General features: G+C 44.5%; 1 protein-coding gene across 6 annotated transcripts in view; it reads left to right on the top strand.

Annotated features, from left to right (window-relative positions):
- Nucleotides 1–20520, top strand: part of FAT1 (FAT atypical cadherin 1) — a 129666-nt gene that overhangs the window by 52521 nt on the left and 56625 nt on the right. For all 6 annotated transcript variants that reach the window (XM_066380211.1, XM_066380212.1, XM_066380210.1 and 3 more), the window contains exon 3: nt 5842–6156. In XM_066380211.1, the coding sequence (XP_066236308.1) occupies nt 5842–6156 (315 nt within the window). The remainder of the gene's footprint in view (nt 1–5841; nt 6157–20520) is intronic.

Raw genomic sequence — 20520 nt, 5'->3', positions numbered from 1 at the left:
AAAACCCTGGGCTTGCCTGGTTAAGGCACATATGGGAGTTGATGCTTCCTGCTCCTCCCCCTTCTCTCTCTCTCTCTTTCTCTCTATCCCCTCTCTCTAAAAATCAATAAATAAAATATTAAAAAAATAAAAATAAAAAAATAAAAATGAAAGCTCTTACATGATTTCTAAAAAAAAAAGAAGGCAGAGACATGTTTTTTGAACTGTGCAACATATGAATAGGCGGCTTGCTTAGCCCATGTGGAATGCTTCTTAGTTGACTTTATTTTACATATTTTGATTTTTTTTTTTTTTCATTTTTCCAAAGCTGGAAACGGGGAGGCAGTCAGACAGACTCCCTCATGCGCCCGACTGGGATCCACCCGCATGGCCACCAGGGGGCGATGCTTTGCCCCTCTGGGGCATCGCTCTGTTGCGTCCAGAGCCATTCTAGCGCCTGAGGCAGAAGCCACAGAGCCATCCCCAGTGCCCAGGCCATCTTTGCTCCAATGGAGCCTCGCTGCGGGAGGAGAAGAGAGAGACAGAGAGGAAGGAGAGGGGGAGGGGTGGAGAAGCAAATGGGCGCCTCTCCTGTGTGCCCTGGCCAGGAATCGAACCCGGGACTCCTGCACGCCAGGCCGACGCTCTACCGCTGAGCCAACCGGCCAGGGCTGTATTTTGATCTTTTTAAGTATTATCAAAAGCATCGGATATTTATCTCATGTTTGTGGTCTTCAGCATTTAAAAATTAATTATATATACCTCAGGCATTTAAAAAATTAATTGTATATATCACTCTTTTTTAAAGTATTAGAAATTTTTGCAGCAAATTTTTCTCTGCAGCATAAACCATTAAACATGACTGTATTTTCCTTATATTTTATGATTATAAACAGTAGTAAAGGAAATAATATCTTGTGTACTTGAGGTGACAGGGAGTATAAAGGTTTTATTTGAGTGCTGAAAGCATTATTTCTTCTGTGTCCTTCTCTAAGTGAACTGAACGGCCATTTTAGAATCTTAAATGCCTTCAATTTACCACTGGCTCTTATCTCATTTGTTGCTCTATTTTAGTCAACAGTAGCAACACAGTTTTGCCAGCTAATGACAGAAACACGCAGGAACATTCAAGATATTCTTTATGTATTATATTATGTTTTCTTATACTTGCATTTCTTAAAGAATTAAAGGGTTTTCATATATTAGATAATACTGCATGTCAAATTAATGTAGTAATTTTAAAGAGTGGTTAAATTTCAGAAATCTTTCTTTTTTAATTTTTGTATTTTTCTGAAGTTAGAAGCGGGGAGGCAGACAGACAGACTCCTGCATGCGCCTGACCAGGATCCACACGGCATGCCCACCAAAGGGCGATACTCTGCCCATCTGGGTCGTTGCTCTATTGCGTCTGGAGCCATTCTAGTGCCTGAGGTGGAGGCCATGGAACCATCCTCAGCCTCCAGGCCAAATTTGCTCCAATAGAACCTTGGCTGTGGGAGGGGAAGAGAGAGGAAGAGAGAGAGGAACGAGGAGGGGAAGGGTGGAGAAGCAGATGGATGCTTCTCCTGTGTGCCCTGACCAGGAATCAAACCTGGAACTTCCACATGCCGGACTGATGCTCTACTGCTGAGCCAACTGGCCAGGGCCTCAGAAATCTTACTTTATATATCAAGAAACACCACTTTTTACACAGCAGTATTATGAAGGCCAAACAAAGTAATAAAAAAAAAAATCTATCTTAAATTTATAGTAAATTTATAAGTTGAAATGTAAACAGATAAATGTATAATTGGATTGCTGTTTAAATCTTTAGCCCTAACATACAAGAATTTTTATCTACATATTAGGACCTCTCAAGCTATCATCAAGATGTTGAAATACTAACAGCATTGTCAGTCCCATCTAGCAGTTAATGAAAAGAAGATAAATTAAAAAAAAGTTTTTTCACTTGGAGGAGGCAAGTTAATCCACATATTATGAGCTCTGGTGGCTATCAATTTTTAAAATTAAGTAGATACAGAAAAATTGCAGAGATCATACAGTTCCCATATAGCTGATCTGTATTATTAACATTGCATTAGTATATCTATTTGTTATAATCAGTGGAGCACTATTGATAGGTTCTTATTAACTGAAGCCATAGTTTACTCAGATTTCCTGGGTGTTTACTTAACATGCTTTTTCTGGTCCAGGATCCTGCATTTCATTTAGTGGTCATGTGTCCTTAGGGTCATTTTTGCTGTGACTGTTTCACCTCCTCGTTTTTTGATGAGCATCCTTTTTTCCACACATGCTTACTAAGCACCCACTATTTACCATCCCTGGAACAAACACAACAAGCCCACGCCCTCCCGGGGTTTGCATTTCAGCCGGGAGCTTAGAGGCTACTTCTTAAATTTAATTTCAGGGCAGAAAGAATGTCTTATAGTAGATTAGTATTTCATACAGCAGTTGTGGGACTGATTTTTTTATAATTATCAGGGAAAAGTTTGAGTATTTATAGATTAATTATAGAAACATAAGTATTGTATGTATCTCTAGTATGTATAAGACATCTTTCTCCTGTTATATTTGGGAAGCACTTATTTCCAAAGAGTTACTCTGTTTATGATGAGAATGTGGAACGGGAGAAAAGAGGAATCAGTTTCTTGTTGCCTACAGAGAAATATCAACCATAATTATGTTTTTTGTTTAAACAAAGATTAACAAAGAAGTTCTTGTGATTGAACAAAGAAGCTTTCCATAAAAATCATTGCCTTAAGCTTGTTTCCAGAAAAGTGGGAAGAACACACACACACACACACACACAAAATGCATGTAACATATCAGAAAGGTGGGTAGGATGTACAGCACATTTATGCTGCCAGGTCGGTGCTGATGGTAAGAGTTTTGGATTGGAGTGACCGAGGAGTCCAGAATGGAAATCTGCTGTTGAAAGCTCTGGCACTAAGACTTGGTAGGGGGCCAAGGCCTGTTAAACAAAGAAAGTAGGAAAATTCCAGGAAGAAAGGTGTTCTGTGGCCATGGAAATCTGAGTCAGTTCAGTTATTTTTGGCAGTGAAGTGGCTACATGTATCTTTATTTTTGCCCTAGAAATTACTATGTTGAAGGCATCTTGCTCCACCCATGCCGGTTGGAGGGATGCTGACTTTTCCTGTTCAAGGACGATTTGAGTGAACAGCAACATTAGCCATCAGTGCTGGGGAGGAGAAATCAGTTATTCATTGAAATCTTTATTTACAAGAGGACCGCTTACAGAGAGAGCACCTAATCTTGTACCTTATGACCTTTGAAGAATCAGACTCTAGGAAAACAACATCGATACATGTTTACTTAAATATGTGAACATTAATGAACCCCTTCTAGAAAAAAGTTTTGTTCGAGCTGTATTTTCAGCTACACCTGGCCAAGCTCTTTTAACAATTACATTGTGTTTTTTTCTTCCTTCTGTCTAGTTTTTCCACTGTAGTCACATTTAAAATCAGTTTCCATAGTGACATCTGGTGGTGGTTTTGGAATCCTAGAGGGTGGTATGGTTGGAATGATAAACATTTTTACTTAATAGCTCCAGATTTTGGCTTCTTTCAATTTTTTCTTTGTATTAACAACTTTTCCTGAGAATGTCCTCATTGTATTCTTGAGATTGGAAAGCTAGGCATTTACTTCTGCAATGTTTCATTAGAGGGAAGACCCGATTCCTTGTAACCTGGCTGGGGAGTGCGTATCACAGGCTTGAGTAAACTTGTCTCGAAATATACGGTGCACTATAATGTATAGAATGGAATCCTTACCCTGCCTACTGCTTGTGTGTTGCAACATTGTGGTAGGAAAGGTCTCACTTCTGCGTTCTCCTCACCGCCTTTTTCTCTGACAGCACTGATACTCTTCTTGTTGTCTGCAGGCAGTTCACTGGGCTGCCTTGTCACCTAGTTGCATCCTATTGTCTCAGAAAGTGAAAGAGGAAATAGAAAATAGGAACAGAGATGGCAGAGAAAGAAGGGAAGGTATTTGAAGGCAGGAGGGAGACCTCAGAGATGGTATTTGGATGTATATACATACCGAATAAGATGTGACATGATTGTGGGTGTGTGTTACAGAGAAATGTATTTAAAACTAGAGCTTAAATGTGGAGAGTTCTTGTTGGTCCCTTAGAGAATTGTGAATTTATAACCCGGTGTAAAAAAAAAAAAGTAGTTACTGAAAATTCAATGGTAGATAGTCATGGAGTGAGTGAACAGAGGGCGTGGTAGAGTTTGAGAATGAACACAGTAGGTGGATTAATCCGCTTCCAGTGACAGCTAGGAACCTGGTTACTGTTGCTCCCTATATTAAAGGTACTAGTCAGAAGTCTTCATAGCACAATTTTAAAAATTTGTCTCTCTTTTATGAATTGTGGGTAACTGCTGAAGTCACAGAAGAAGTCCATCCATAATGTGAGCTGTGGCTTTAGGAAGGACTGGGGACATAAGTGTAGGAATAAGGACTTAGAGTGACCGAAAGAAGAAACACTCCTCTGGTGAGACATTTACATGTGCTGGTTGTCTCAGAAGCCAGAACTCCAGGATTCTGATGAGTCCCTGGTTAAGGAGGTACCTTGTTCTGGAGTCTGAAATCTGAATAATCAGCTCTCTGAAGTTGGGCGCAAATCATTTCAACTTGCACTAAAAACAAGAGAGGTGCACTGAGGATTTCTGAGGGATCGCCAGGCTTCCATTCTTGATTTCAAGAAGTGAAGGCTCGGTCTCTGGTCTTCTTCACAGGTTATGTAGGTTGTGTGTCGCCTTCCCTGGGCTTTTTTGCTCTTGCTAGATTCCAGCCGGGAGCTCAGTGTAGGGCTTCAGTCTGTACCTGGGCGTCACAGGGGGTGGTATCTTGTGACTGAACAGACATTAAAAAGCAGAGCACAGAATAATGTTGCATGCATATGCTGCCCACTCTATTCTTTCAGTATCTAGTGCTTAGAATTGGAATCGGCCGTTAGAAGAATGCTTGGGCCCCAGACCCTGAACCCCTGAACCCCTGGCCAAGCCAGTCCTTGGATCTTCTTCCCTTCGTTGTCCTCTAACTGTGGGAAGGACGCTTATTTCAGCACGAAAATCTCCATGTGGCCTCTCAGCACGGCTGTAGTCCCCTCCCCGCATGGCCCTTTAGCATCCTTGATGCTGTGGGGCGTGGGGCAGTACACAGGAGATCCGAGCAGCCCCTCATCCGGGACTTCGCAAGGCTATCCTCTGTGTTTCTGAGCCGCTGTGGAGGGCGTGTCTGCCACACTTAGAGGCGCAGAGGAGTGTTGTCCAGCCTTTTCTGTAAACTGTAGCGGGAGTCACACGAGTGCCGCCTGGGAAGCAAGGGTGCTAGACTGGGGGGGGGGGCACTCAGATCTGGGCCCTGGCTCTGCTCTGTCTCTGGTTCCCTGATTGACATTTAGAAAAGTCAACCAATTTAAGCAACCATAAATGTCATCCTGAAAAGAGCCCAGTATTGGGCCAGTAGATAATCTTTTCGTATACATCCGTCTCATTGAGACTTACACGAGATAACACTTGTAAAGTGCTTCCTAGACTGCCTGGCACCTAATACTAATAGTGACAAATACGTTAATAGCCAATATGACGTGTCACGTCCCCTTCGAATCCTTCGGTGTGTAGGAGTTCATTTAATGAACCTCTGAGGAACCTACGGCCATTATCTCCATTTCTAAGAAAGGAAACCGAGGCATAGAGTTTAGCTGAGGTGGGCACACAGCTGGGGCGGGCACCTCAGCCCTCCTAACTCAGAGCTGTCGTTCCGGTCGGCACTTTCTCGGCGTGGCGGTGTCTGTTGTTGTTGACACGGCCCTCACGATTGTCTTCCTTCTCTCAGGGGTCATCGAGACTTCAGATCGGCTGGACCGCGAGTCCACCTCCCACTACTGGCTGACGGTCTACGCCACCGACCAGGGGGTGGTGCCTCTGTCCTCCTTCGTCGAGATCTTCGTCGAGGTGGAGGACGTCAACGACAATGCGCCGCAGACGTCCGAGCCCGTCTATTACCCAGAAGTCATGGAAAACTCCCCCAAGGACGTGTCCGTGGTCCAGATCGAGGCCTTTGACCCCGATTCCAGCTCGAGTGACAAGCTGACGTACAAAATCACAAGTGGAAATCCACAGGGGTTCTTCTCCATACACCCTAAAACAGGTACGTGTTAATCCTACGATACGAAATGTTCTTGTTTATACTCTCCTGATAGGGGAAAATTTTTAATAATTAATTTTCCACTTTTCATTAGTTTTTTTTTTAATCGTTTTTCTTTTGAGTTACTCACAACAAGTCTATTGCCAGATGAAAATTTAATCCAAATGTGCTTTCCTTTTGCATTTGCTTTTCTAAAGCTATTTTATGATTTTGCTCATGTAGAGTTTGACCTGCAGGTTAGAAAGCAAACGTTGTTGTTTCAGTAATAGCTCCTCATTTAGTGCTACTCTGTCTTAAACTTACTGCAAAGTTTTCTGCTGTGAAGCATTCTAGTTTTCTTAACTACGTTTTATGGAGACTATCAAGAGTTTATTTCTCAATTCACGGTAGGTGATTTTCTGGTACGTCGTTTGGAATTTTCCCTTGGAGCTGGGCTGCGTCTCCGCAGGCAGTAGGGATTAGGATTAAACTGGTTTCAAATTAAGAGCCGCTACTTTCTTGAACTGATAGTCGAGCGTTTCTTCGGTTCTCTCCCCTCAGTGTCCGGCTCCTGCTTCTAAGCAGATAGCTTCCTGATACCAAAATCCTCTTCCAAAATCCTGACACATTTCTAATCTTTGCTCTTTTACACTGGACAGTGCATCTACTTTTCTCTTAGTCTGTGGTCCGAGATTTATAGAAATTTCAAAGACGAGTTTCAGAGTCAAGAAACTGTCTGAGAGCGAGGGCAGCAGATACCGCGGCCCCGAGAGACGGTGAGACCCAGAAGTTAGAGCCCTGAGTTGGTAATTAGAGAACCTAACTGCTCCCCTTTTAAAATCATTTGCTGTGTTTGACTTGAAACTGTTTTCACGTGGTCCATCTTTTAGATGAGGTTAACTTTTGTGGTGAAGAGACAGGTAAGAAAGCCATAAATGGCCTTTTGAATATCTGAGCAAATATAGGTCTGGACATAATGTATATTGCAGAAGGGAAAGAGAGAAGAAACTTAAGGCAATTCTCTATGTTAGAGCTATTCTGAGGAGCCTTGAAACCTTCGTTACCTCTCTCTGGGGCCCCTGGACTACTGATATCACTGCTGTGTTGTGTCTCGTGGAAATGTGGGTAGTGTGGCATGCCACCCCCTTCGCATCCCTCTGTCCTGACAGCTCTCGGGAAGAGCTCTCTGCAGAGACTTCTGTATCATCGGGGAGACGAGACCCCCTCCAAGACCCACGGCCGGCTCCCGTAGCCTGGGTGGGAAGCACATGCATCCTGCGGACGCGACAGTGGGGCGGAAACTCATGAGGACTGCAGCGAGGTTTTATTTTCTCCTGCATTGAAGGCAGGTAACAGCGGAGAAAGAACAGTTAGTGCACAGGAATCTTTGTTGTGAAATATTTTACAGACTGGATGCTTAGGAAAGAAGTCTGACCACTCCATGAATCACCTGATGTCACTTCAGATCAGGAAACAACCGTATTTTAGCCTGGGCATTGTTAAAGAGTAGAGTAAATAGAGCTTCACAAGGTCTGTGTTTAGGGGACTCTATTCTCTCAGCTCAGCAGAAAGATTGGGCATGACCCTCGGTCCACAGTGGAGTGCTTCAAGCCCAAGTGTCCATCAGTGCGTGCGTAGATTAAAAAGTTGTGGTACAGCCTGACCTGTGGTGGCGCAGTGGATAAAAGTGTCAACCTGGAACGCTGAGGTTGCCGGTTCAAAACCCTGGGCTTGCCTGGTCAAGGCACGTATGGGAGTTGATGCTTCCAGCTCCTATAGATTAAAAAGAGAAAAAGAAAAAGTTTTTTTAAAAAAAAAGTTGTGGTACATCTGCACAGTGAACTACTTACTACAAGGCTGCATAGGTGAAATAGGACAGAGAGGTACAGTGATTGGGCAAAGAAAGGACAAACCCCCCTCCCCCCCCAGAGAAACAACTCATGGACGGGGACAACAGTGTGGGTGATGGGGGAAGACTTGAGCTGGGGTTGAACACACAGAACAGTGTGCAGGGACGTGGTGTAGAATCAGGCACCTGAAACCTGTAGAATTTTGTTAGCCAGTGTCACCCATATGAATTCAATTTTTTTTTTTCAGAGACAGAGAGACAGAGAGAGGGATAGATAGGGACAGATAGACAGGAACAGAGAGATGAGAAGCATCAATCATCAGTTTTTCGTTTCGACACCTTAGTTGTTCATTGATTGCTTTTTCATATGTGCCTCAACTGCGGGCCTTCAGCAGACTGAGTAACCACTTTCTCAAACGAGCCACCTTGGGTCCAAGCTGGTGAGCCTTGCTCAAACCAGATGAGTCCACGCTCAAGCTGGCAACCTCGGGGTCTCGAACCTGGGTCCTCCGCATCCCAGTCTGATGCTCTATCCACTGTACCACCGCCTGGTCAGGCGAATTCAATTTTTTTAAGAAAAGTATATACCTTTCTCAAAACTTTTGAAGCAGACTTGTTTTAATAGGGAGGTCAGTGTTGTGGGGGCCAGATTGTGAAAGCTGAGGAGAGACGGTCGAGTGGAGGAAGTTCCCGTGGCGGATGGACCCAGAGCACCACCTGGAGTCCCTACATCATGTTACTCAGTAATTAATGACCGAGTGAGAGAATTGCTGGGCTGGAAATCAAGGGGGCTGGGCAGTCGTGAAGCTTTCCCTCGGGGATCCTGGGGAAGAGTGGCTTCCAGGCCCTTCCGTGTTGTGATTAGTGACGAGTGTTTCTGCACACTGTTAAAGCGCCTGCGTGCAGACTCAGCACTCAGAACGTTTATGGGGAAGATGCCGTAGCCTCTCGCTTGCATATGTTACATGTGCTCCATTAACTAGACAGACGATAATGTATTTGTGCATCCCTTTTGGATAAACAAATCTGATGAGGTAAAATGCGTCCACCATGCTCCTCAGCGGCGGTGATAAATTTGGGGCCCTGGTGATTGATTGTCCAGCAGGCGAGAGAAAGCCCGCAGCCATCGCCCGCAGGTCATGTTTACGTGTCAGGCGTGTGCTGAGCGTCGGCCCTCTATACAGCGCGTGACGAGAGGCTTTGAAAGCTGGAGTCCGTGTGGGTGAAGGGGCAGACAGAAGCAGGCGGGTCTGAGATGGCGTGCAACGGGCTCTGTTACACACGCCCCGGGGCGGGGGTGGCCAGCACGCTCCTGAGGAGGACGGAGTCCGCTCGGAACATTCTGTATAAACAGATCCATTGACCTCACTAAGTCATTTTCTCTCCCTTTGTCCTAATATGGCAAAATACATATTTTTTCAAAAACAGAATAGGAAAACTTTCTAGGGCTAGAGTTGGTATTCTGAATTTGGGGTTCTAAATGACAAATTTGAATGAAAATGTTTTTCATGGTTTGTTTTTTTTAATCTTTTAGCCAAAGTTTTTGTGCTTGATTTGGTGCCAGGAGCAGTCTGTCTGCATTTTATATGGGTCTTACCCTATTTATTATAGGTTGAATGGTGGGGCTTTTTTCTTTTTCAGGCAGAAGGGACTTAGTCCATCTCTTTTCTGATACCCACACTTTTGTTGATACCAGAACTTTTTGTAACCTTTTTCTGTTTGTTAGATTGTGTCCAGTATCGGTCAGGGTAAATTTGCTACTTTGCGTATAAATCATACAGTTGCTCAGGAGGGAGACGGATTAGAGCGTGGAATGTCAGGTTGTCTGCGCCATCAGGGGCCCGGCCCCCGCGGACAGACGCGTCACAGCTGCGTTGGTGGTGTGTCAAGGACGGCGAGGAAGGGGAGCCCCGAACAATGGGGACCAGTGTGTGCTTCCCAGGTTTCATTGTGAGCAGTAACCCCGGGAAACTGAAATGACCCTAGCAAAACGTCTTTGTATAGTCAATGTTACCAATTTGAACTTTTGAGGAGTGATATGCAACTTGTCGTTGGCAGATAATTTTGAAGTGTTCAACTTTAGAAAAGACCGTGGTTTTATTCTCTTATCTGTATGTTTGGTATTTCCCATGTTTAGGACACAAAGCAAGTATTGCTTTTTATTTTTGGAAAGGTTTTTATTGCAGCGTCACCGACAGACAGTACATTGTGCAGGAAGTCTACCATTTGATAAGCTTTGACATAGCTAGAAAACTGGGAAGCCGTGCGGTGAACATACTCATCGCTCTCAGAAGTTTCCCCTTCCTCTCTGCCCCATCCCTGGGCCACCCCTGCTCTGCCCTTTGTCTCTGTGTATTACTCTGCACTTCTTAAAGTTTTAATAAATGGACACATATGGTGTGTACCCTTTTTTAGTGGTCAGGCTTCTTGCACTTGGCATATTCACTTGGAGATTCCCGCATGTTGTAGTGAGTACCAGCGTTAGTATGTTCCCTTCACTGCTGTGTGTGCCGTGTGTAGGTATTCTGCCGTTTGTTTATATGGTCACCTGTTGATGAACTTCTGTATTCTGGCCACAGTTTGGTTATTACAGATAAAGCTACCATGCACATTTGAGAGTAAGGCTGTGTGGATTTCACCTGGGAGTGAGTAACTGGCTGGAAACTCTCAAGGCTGGGGGGGGGGGTGTCTCACCTTTGTTTCCCTCCCCATCTTTCTTTAGACCATCTAGTGTCCTGTAAACCATTGGTCCCCAACACCCAGGCTGTGGACCCTTACTGGTCTGTGGGCCATTTGGTACCGGTCCACAGAGAAAGAATAAATAACTTACATTATTTCCGTTTTATTTATATTTAAGTCTGAACAATATTTTATTTTTTAAAAATGACCAGATTCCCTCTGTTACATCCGTCTAAGACTCACTCTTGATGCTTGTCTCAGTCACATGATACATTTATCCGTCCCACCCTAAAGGCCGATCTGTGAAAATATTTTTTGACATTAAACAGGTCCGTGGCCCAAAAAAGGTTGGGGACCACTGCTGTAAACTGTTATTTCATTTATTTTGTCTGGTATTTTGTTTGTTTCATGATAGAAGGTGAATCCAAGCCCCTGGCTAGAAGTAGAGGTTCAACTCTTGCTTTTTTTTTTTCTGAAGTGAGAAGTGGGGAGGCAGAGAGACAGACTCTCTCATGTACCCAACCTGGATCCACCCGGCATGCCCACCGCCCACTAGGGGGTGATGCTCTGCCCATCTGGGGCGTTGCTCTGTTGCAGCCAGAGCCACTCTAGCAACTGAGGTGAAGGCTATGGAGCCATCCTCAGCGCCCAGGCCAACTTTGCTCCAATGAAGTCTTGACTGCGGGAGGAGAAGAGAGAGATGGAGAGGAAGGAGAGGGGGAAATGTGGAGAAGCAGAAGGGTGCTTCTCTTGTGTGCCCTGGCGGGGAATCGAACCCGGGACTTCCACATGTCAGGCCAACACTCTACCGCTGAGCCAACTGGCCAGGGCCCAACTATTGCTTTTTAATCTTAAAAAAGAGTGCTTATTTAATTTTAGAACTGCTGTAAATATATATATACTGTTAAAATCTGATTTAATTCATAGTGTGAACCTTACCAAAGATTTTTTGTTGTTTGTTTTTAAGGAGTAAGAGTTGAATTTCTTGATTTATTTCAAAGTAGAATTTAGCACATCCTGGATACGTAGAAACATAAATCACGATACACTTTCATCAGCAAAATTATGTCACTGTGGTGAACCTAAAGCCCAGAATGGTGTGGGTATCCTCAAGTTCCTCACAGTGCCATTCATTATCAGTACAGTCTGCTTACCAAGACCAGAAAGTAGACATACGTTTGAAGGTGTGTATGTGGGCGCGGGTTGGTGGGTGTTTAACATGCTTTATAAATTATATTACTTGTTAGAAATAGGTAATGCATTCAACATAGTACAAAATTCAAAAGGTAGAAAAAGATACTCATGGGAATTTTTGCTCCTGTTCAGTTCCCCAGACACTCAGTTTTCTTCCTTAACATATTTGCTGTATCATATTCTCTGTATTCTTGATGCTCTGGTGTCTGGATCCCGTACCCTCTGGTTAAATCTGCTGCTCCCAGGGCCAGATGATTCTTACAGACAGCAAATTACCCCCTTGAGATGCACACTGGCCAGCGCAGACCCCACCCTGGGAGCCACCCCTTGATCAGGCCACGTCCCCCTGCCCGCATCGCCCGCCCCGGTCCCGTACCAGACAGCTAGGGGCAGCCCCGTGCTCCAGGGCCCACTGAACTCTTTCTGGTCGGCCGGTGCTGAGCCCGCCCTGCCGCTTTGCCGTGGCGGGCCTGTGGAAACCACGGGAAAGCCTCAATCTCTGCTCTCTCCTCGCTCTGCTGCTTCCTGAGCGGCCCTGGGGCAGCCGCCTGTGGCCCGTGTCATGTGGCCTGGCGTGCTCCTCCTCTTGGGGATTGTAACAAAGTGGCTTTTCAGTGACAATTGTCTCCCGACCTGTTGGCCTCTCCGTACGCGAATATTACAGTGTGTTCGTAAAGTCATGGTGCACTTTGGACTGGTCACAGGAAAGCAACAAAAGACGATAGGAATGTGAAATCTGCACCAAATAAAAGGAAAACTCTCCCAGTTTCATACCTATTCAGTGCAGTTGTATGTGGGCTCACGCAGAGATTTTTTAGGGCTCCTTAGGTAGCTATCCTGTATAGCCTCTACAGACTCGTCACTGACTGATGGCCTACCAGAATGGGGTTTCTCCACCAAACTGCCGGTTTCCTTCAACTGCTTATCCCATTGAGTAATGTGATTCCTGTGTGGTGGCACTTCCTTATAAACGCGCCGATATTCACATTGCACTTTGGTCACGGATTTGAATTTAGCAAGCCACAGAACACACTGAACTTTCCTCTGTACTGTCCACATCTCCACTGGCATGGCCATGGGTTGCTCCGCGGTATACACGGTGTTACGTCATCATCTGCACATGTACACATGCTGCCACATCATCTTACAGAAACTGGGAGGGTTTTCCTTTTATTTGGTGCAGATTTCACATTTCTGTCGTCTTTTGTTGCTTTCCTGTGACCGGTCAAAAGTGCACCATGACTTTACGGACACACTGTAATAAAGCATATTTAAAGTGCTTTGAAGCAGGTAGTGTCTGCAGTTTCTTTCACTGGTGTACACACCAGTAAGAATACATTTTTAAATTTCTCAACCCAGGTGGCAGTGTACTTGCCACCCACGGTGACGTGCGTCCTGGGTTTCTCCCTGACAGTCTCAGACACCCTGCTGGAGTGACATGACTTTCTCATTGTCACTGATGGGCTCGTCCCATCATTATAGACATATCTGTGCATAGCCATGTCCCTTTCACTACTCAGGTCCCTGGTCCACTGATTTTGCACCATCTAATAAAGATGTATTTTTTTTAACATCTTCTCATTTATTGATTACCTCTTCCTGTTTTTTGGAACAGGCATACTGACAAAATGTTTTGTTTTTTTTTACGGTTAAAAATACATTCATCAGAGTGTATGTTAGGTAAAAATAGAGGCATCCATTTTGCATGTATGTTATATGCCTTCTGTGTGTCAGCAGAGCATCTTAATGGGGTTTAGGCTCTTTGACAGCAGTGGATCTATTTCTGTCTGCTTAACAGAAATTTTAAATGGTTTAAAAAAGATTTTGAAGCTGTTTCAGCTTACTCTGTCCTTCACCTTTTTTTTTTTTTTTTTAAATCAGTTCTGTAGTTATATTTCTTACGTGTTGGGGCTGACCTTCACGCTGAATGCCTGGTCACTGCTGTTGGTTCTGCAGCCCAGGGTCTGTCCTCATCTTGCAGCTCTTGCTGGCTCTCACGTGGCGCTGATTTCCCGCGGGCGTCTCATCCCTGTCACCCTTGAGAACTGAGCTTCGGCAAGACAGCCAAGGAGAAACCAGCAAACCTTGGTTTCCTTTTTATGCTCCCCTCTGCCGTCTTCAATATTCCCTGTATCGCTCTTCCACCGTCCTGCAATCCCTTGACCTCACATTTAGCTCTGGCCGGGACAAAACTTTCGTTAGGAGTCGGGGACGGGAGGGGGGGGGGTTAGAAGTGTAGCTTTTGTGTATTGTGCTCTGTATGTCACCAGCAACCTCACACGCTAAATCTTTACAAGAAACCCTGTGAGATGGGTAGTGACGACAGATGCCAAGAGTCTGCTGTCTTTCCCGTTTTACAAATATAAATAATTGTGACTTCAGTGAGGCCAAGGCCACCTGGTGGTGGCAGCCAGCAAGTATGAATTTCCCAGCTGCTGCTCTGGGTGCACCTTCTCAGGTTCACGCTCTGCGCCTCCAGGTTTGCTGTGAGAACGTGGTATGGGAGCCAGTCCTTCTGGTCTTTGTATTAGGAATTCCCGCGTTATGGAATGGTGGCTTCTTAGGCTAATGTTATTTCTGTGATATCTTCTGACCAAAAATAACAGTGCTTCAAAATAACACTGGATGTTTAAACTTAGCTTTATTAACCATGTGCTGACTGGATCATGATGCTTTTTCTGTAAAGAGCCAGGTGGTCGCTGTTTTGCAGGTCATACCTCCGCCGTCACTGTAGAGCAAAAGCAGTCATGGCCGGTAGGGAAGTGACAGCGCACCGCCGTGTTCCGATCGAACTATTTATGGACATTGGAATTGGACTTTCATGGACTTTGTATGTTCATGTGTCATCATACATTCTTCTTTTGATTTTTTTTTCAACCATTTAAGAATGTAAAAACCACTCTTAGCTTGCAAGCCATACAAAACATACAAAAACAGTTGGACGGCGGTTTTCTGATCCCTGATAAGGTGATGGTAGTTACCAGTTGAGCTGAGTTGTTGATTTATTTCTGAGGGGTGGATCACTTGAAAATCCTGAAGTAAAAATGGAAAATTTTCCCGTGTTTTTAGAAGTGAATACTTAGACAGGATGATCTATGTTTTACTTCTCCAGCATATTAAAGTTATTCTTTCAAGACTAGTGTGGGGTCGGACCGCCCACAACCAAGCACGCCAAAAGAAACTTCCCAGGAGCCCTTTGGAAAAAAGCGACTGTCAGCCAGTGAGATTTCACCACCTCATATTAGCTCGACCACTCTAGGGACCCTTTAAATATCTCTCACATGGGTCACCCCTTGCGATTTCTCTGACCTCTGCCCCCCTGGGACCAGTGAACATCGTCCGGGCAGTGCTGTACTCAATAATTATGCCTTTACTATTCCACACTTTGTAGTTATGGCCCCTTCCTTCCTTCCTTCTTGGCTGGGAAAAATACATTACAGCTAGAATACCAAAGTTACTACCTCAGAAGAGAAGATTTAGCAATTTGATGATAGACTACTGGTCAGACTTCTTCTATTTTGAGAAATAAACTCTTACTCATTAGACGATAAAATATTTCCAGGTTTTGAACATTTACACCCTTCTTTGTGCTGGCCTATCCTTAATGGAATACGCCAGCTCTCGCAGAGCCTGTGTGGATATTTACCAAACGTTTGCTATCTTCTCCATTTTTTTTTTCCATTCCCTTATTCTGATTTGAGAGAGTAAGGCTGAAATACAAAGTTCTAGCTTCTAATGTTTTGTAGAGGACAACTTTATACAGTGCCTGTTTTTGTTTATTTCTTTACATGTGGGATGGAATATTGAATATAGAATTATTTTATGTTCAATATCAGCAATGTTATTTGATTGCAGATAGATTGGTTGTACACACACACACACAGTTTGTATGTAGCAATTCCTAATGCAAGGTAAACCATAAAATGTTACAGTAGCTAATAGGTATCCTCATCCATGTTCTAGTCCAGTATCACATTATAACTATTTTATCCTCAAAGTAAATGGCCTTGTATTGTGGCTGGAAGGGAGGCTGGGCGAAGCGCAATAGGAAATGGCTACAGCTGCAAATGACTTCCAAGGGTTTCCGGTAACATTTGATGGCTGCAGAGGAAGGAAGCAGAGGGCCAGTGGCTTCACAATGGCCGGAATTCATTTGCAAAAAGAGAAGTGTACCGATTTGTGATTTGTAGTCTTTTTCCAAAGATATGCAAATATTATAAGAAAGAAATCGATAGATATTTTTTTACTTGTTCTCCTAGTAATTTTTTTTTTTTTTTTAATTTTAGAGTGAAGTATGTTATCCTAAAAGTCTGAAAGAAGTCAAATTTTATTCAATGCCTTTTCTACACCAGTTGAAATGATGATACTCTTTCCTCCTAAAAGCTGTTAAGGTTGAATCTGTAGGATTCAAATGGTATTCTGTCTTTTCTAACATGTTGTTAATATGGAATTAACCTGAAAAATGAGTTGAGTTTTTCTCTCTCTGCTATCCTGGCGTTTCTAGGAATGGTGAAGGCCATTTCCAATAAGTCGTATTTGTCTTTTGATCTTATGTTTACCTTAGGTTTTAATGGCATCAGTTTCCAACAAGAAACCTCTACTGAGGTAGAAAAGAAGTCTGGAGATTTCTGGGTGTAAATTCCTGCTCAGCCACTGCCTGTGTGACTTCAGTCATTTGATCTGTGTCGTTAGGGCTTTCCAAGGGACTCCGAAAGTTTGAACTACATGAGATCTGAGCTCCTTTCCAGACTGGCCCGGGCTGTGAATAGAATTCCATTTTTGGCTCCGCGCCTAATCCAGCCGGCACCAGGACTGCGGTGGTGAACAATAGCTGCTCAGAGGGCCGCAGCTGCCCGGGAGCTCTCGGCGGGCGGTGCACAGACGCAGCCTCGGAGTGGCACCTCAGTGCAGACCCCGCAGCGCTGGGGAGTATCTGAGCTCATGCTCTGAGCTCCGAGGGCATGGACGTGGAGAGATAACTGTAGGAAAAATTGCACCTTTGCTTTTGTCCTGTAAAGCAGTCGGTATTTTTAGAACAGGGCCAGGCAGAGCGAAGCCTGGCCTCCCTGCCTGTTCTTTCTTGCAGGCCTGCTCTGCCTTTATTTTCGGGATGGATGCTGGTCTTGTCTGGGCTTCCCGTTCAGGCCCTTGAGGGCCAGGACCACCCCGTTTCCATTTATCGTAACAACCAGGAGCCAACACAGTGCTGGACGTGCGGGTGCTGCTAAGTATTGCACGTAACTTTCCAGCTGATTGATACAGATTTTAAAAATTAGCGAAAATGATGTGATTGCCATTTCACCTGTTGGAAGAGAAGGCTTAAGACGTTTGACTGGGAGGGCGCTGTCCTTGGTTAGTTCCCGCCCCCCTGCTGCCTGCGGTGCACTCCGCTCCATAAGCCCCTGCGGCTCAGGGCTCCAGCCGGGGGACCTGTGTGCACTGCAGTCCGCAGCCTTGTTCTCCGAACAGTGATTACCTTTGCGTTATGGACATGTTTGCCGGTCTTACCTTATTCTCTCAGAACTTCCAAATAAAAAGGTGTATTACATTTCTAAGGCTAATGTAACAAATTTCCACAAACTGGGTGGCTTAAAACAACAGAAATTTATTCCCTTGCAGTTCTAGAGGCCGGGAGTCCAAAACCAAGGTGCTGGGAGGCCCAGTTCCCTCAGAAGTCTCCAGGACATGGTCCTTCCTCGCCGCCTCCAGCTCCAGGGGGCCCTCAGCATTCTTTGGCTTGGGCAGCATCCCTGCCGTCTCTGCCTACCTCTGCCCTTGGCCTTCTTTCCTGAATTTAGGACCCATAGTCAAGTCAGGATGATCTCAAGCACATGCTTAATTATGTCCAATCTGACAGTTTTTCCAAATAATACGATATTCACAGGTTTTAGGTTGGACAATAAATTTTTAAAAAACTTTTAATGTTTAAATTTCTATAAATAATATACTTATTAAAAGTAATATACCACCTGACCAGACAGTGGCGCAATGGATATATTGTTGACCTGGGAAGCAGAGGACCCAGGGTCAAACCCTGAGGTTGCCAGCTTGAGTGCAGGGTCACAGGCTTCAATGTGGGATCATAGATATCACCCATTGGTCACTGTCTTGAGCCTAAGGTCGCTGGCTTGTGCAAGGGGTCACGCACTCATGAGGCACATCTGAGAAAGCAATCAATGAACAGCTAAGGTGCCGCAACCCCGAGTTGATGCTTCTCATCTCTCTCCCTTCCTATCTGTCTCTTATCTCCCTTTTTTTTCTCTCTCTCTCTCTCTAAAAAGAAAAAAATGTAATGCACAACCGCAATAAAAAGGTATATAAAATAAAATGTGAAAGTGCCCCTTTCTCTCTTCCTCTCTTCTTTTAGCCCACCTGTTCCATTTCCCAGGAGAAACCACAGGTAATAATCTGGGGTTTAAGCATTCATGAAAATGTGAACACATATTGCATGTCGTGTATATATTGCCATTTTTGGTTTTTGTAGTGTGCTTTGTGTAAAAGTTGCTTGAACAAAGGGAAGTTTTACAGTCCACTCACGGTGTATTATTTTATAGTAATTGTCACTAATTCTTAAAGCATACAAAATGTCCTGGTAGCAGTTTCTGCTAAAGTAGGGGTTAAAAGTGGAAAGGTAGAAATCAAATTTTCCGATTCTGGGAGGAACAATGAGTGAAGAAATTACCCTGTTCACTCTAAAGATGCCTAAGACTTATAAACACTGCCTCTCGTTGAATGGGCCGTGATTAAAGTTCTTAAGCTTAACGAAGAGTAGACTATCTTGAAGTGTTTCAGGAAAATCAATGGGGAGAATGGCTAAAAATCTAGTAGCTAGAGTGCATGCCTATGGGTTAGTCGAAATAGTGCTGTGATTAATAAGACATTGTGGCAGAGATGGAGCATCCCGAGGTCACCTGCAGCAGGAGCCCGGGTCGCAGAGAGAATGTTCCAGGCCTAGAGTTGTGGGAGAGGCTCACATGTTTTTACTGAATAATTTAGTTGTGTATCATTATACATATGGATGTATAATTATGATTTTTACACTTAACAGTTTATACGAGTTAAGAGCTTGGGCTCTGGGATCAGACAGACCGGGATAAAATCCTAGCTTTGCCATTTATTGGCCTTGTGACTTTATCTCTCAAAGTTTTAAGTATCTTTTTTGTGTGTGTGTATTTTTTTTTTTTTTGTATTTTTCTGAAGTGAGAAGGAGGGAGGCAGAGAGACAGACTCCTACATGCATCCGACCGGGATCCACCTGGATGGATGATCTCTGCCCATCTGGGGCATTGCTTCATTGCAACCGGAGCCATTCTAGTGCCTGAGGCAGAGGCCATGGAGCCGTCCTTGGCATCCGGGCCATCTTGGCTCCAGTGGAGCCTTGGCTGCGGGAGGGGAAGAGAGATACAGAGAGAAAGGAGAAGGGGAAGGGTGGAGAAGCAGATGGGCACTTCTCCTGTGTGCCCTGGCTGGGAATCAAACCCAAGACTTCCACACGCCAGGCCAACAAACACTACCACTGAGCCAGCCGGCCAGGGCCAAGTCTCAAATATCTTTAAAATGAAGATACTCTGTTAGTAGCTGCCATATAGATTTGCTGTGACTGATCATTGAGAATGACGTGTATACAATGCTTAGCCCAGAGCCAGATCCTGGGAACCACACAATCAGTGTTGCCTCAAGAGTGAACTATGGAGAGAATAGTTTACTGTTCATTTCTCCCTTTTCGGTGGAAGGGCTGTCCCCTTAAGTACACTGTATGTATTTGAGGACAAGGAACTTGTCTCAGGCTATTTATATGTGTGGCTCCGAATGAAGTATTTGAAGTAGACTTTTGGAAAAACAAGTTGAATAACTAGTAGGCTTTATGACATCGTTAAGGCCTGTGAACATGCACTTCATTGATTGATTGTTAGTCATCAGCAAGAGATCTTCAGAGGCAAAAAAGTACAGATTAGTAGATCATGATTTTTCACAAGTCATCGTGAAGTGCAGAGGTTCTCGGTGTTCAGATGGAGCTGTGAGCTAACAGCCAGCCGGGTTCCCGATTAGCCGGCGGAGCCCAGGCGGTGGAGACGGGGGACCAGGGGGCATTAGTTATGGCACAGTGTGGCACAGTCCAAACCCTGGGAACTGGGCTTTCTTTCGCTGTTTAGATTTAAGACATGTCTACAGAATTTGGATTTTGATAAATAAATTTGCTATTATGGCTTCCAATTTCAAGCCCAGAAAATGCTTTCAAATGTTGTGGATGTTAAAGTTCTCAGTGGAATTTGAAATGGGAGACTGTGAAGGGGCAGAATGCTGCGTGATGATTTAAATTGTTGACACCACTTTAAAGGTTCGATCTTAGCCACGCCAGCCGCAGTTCAAGGGCTTCGTGGTCATGTGCCGGGGGCTCCCGGATGGGGCGTCAGCACAGAGAGTGCTAGTGGAGAACGCTTTTCCAGAATGTGTGGTTGCCGTGGTTCCTGCATGATTGCAAACTAAGCAACAGAATGAAAAAGCCAGAGCCGTGGTAGGGGTTAGAGGAGACCAGCCAGAGTAATGGGAAATATAAATTAGGCGAGCAGCTGTTTTTCCTTCCCTGATCTTTTCACCTTCCTCTACTTACTCTCTAGTAGAATAATTGGAAAATGGTTCAGAGGAAGTTTCCTGCTAAGCCAGCG

Source organism: Saccopteryx leptura, chromosome 4 (assembly GCF_036850995.1).
Source record: "Saccopteryx leptura isolate mSacLep1 chromosome 4, mSacLep1_pri_phased_curated, whole genome shotgun sequence".
In the NCBI taxonomy this organism is placed as follows: domain Eukaryota; kingdom Metazoa; phylum Chordata; class Mammalia; order Chiroptera; family Emballonuridae; genus Saccopteryx; species Saccopteryx leptura.
Note: the sequence above shows the minus strand (reverse complement) of the source record. Positions and strands in the feature narration are given on the sequence as shown.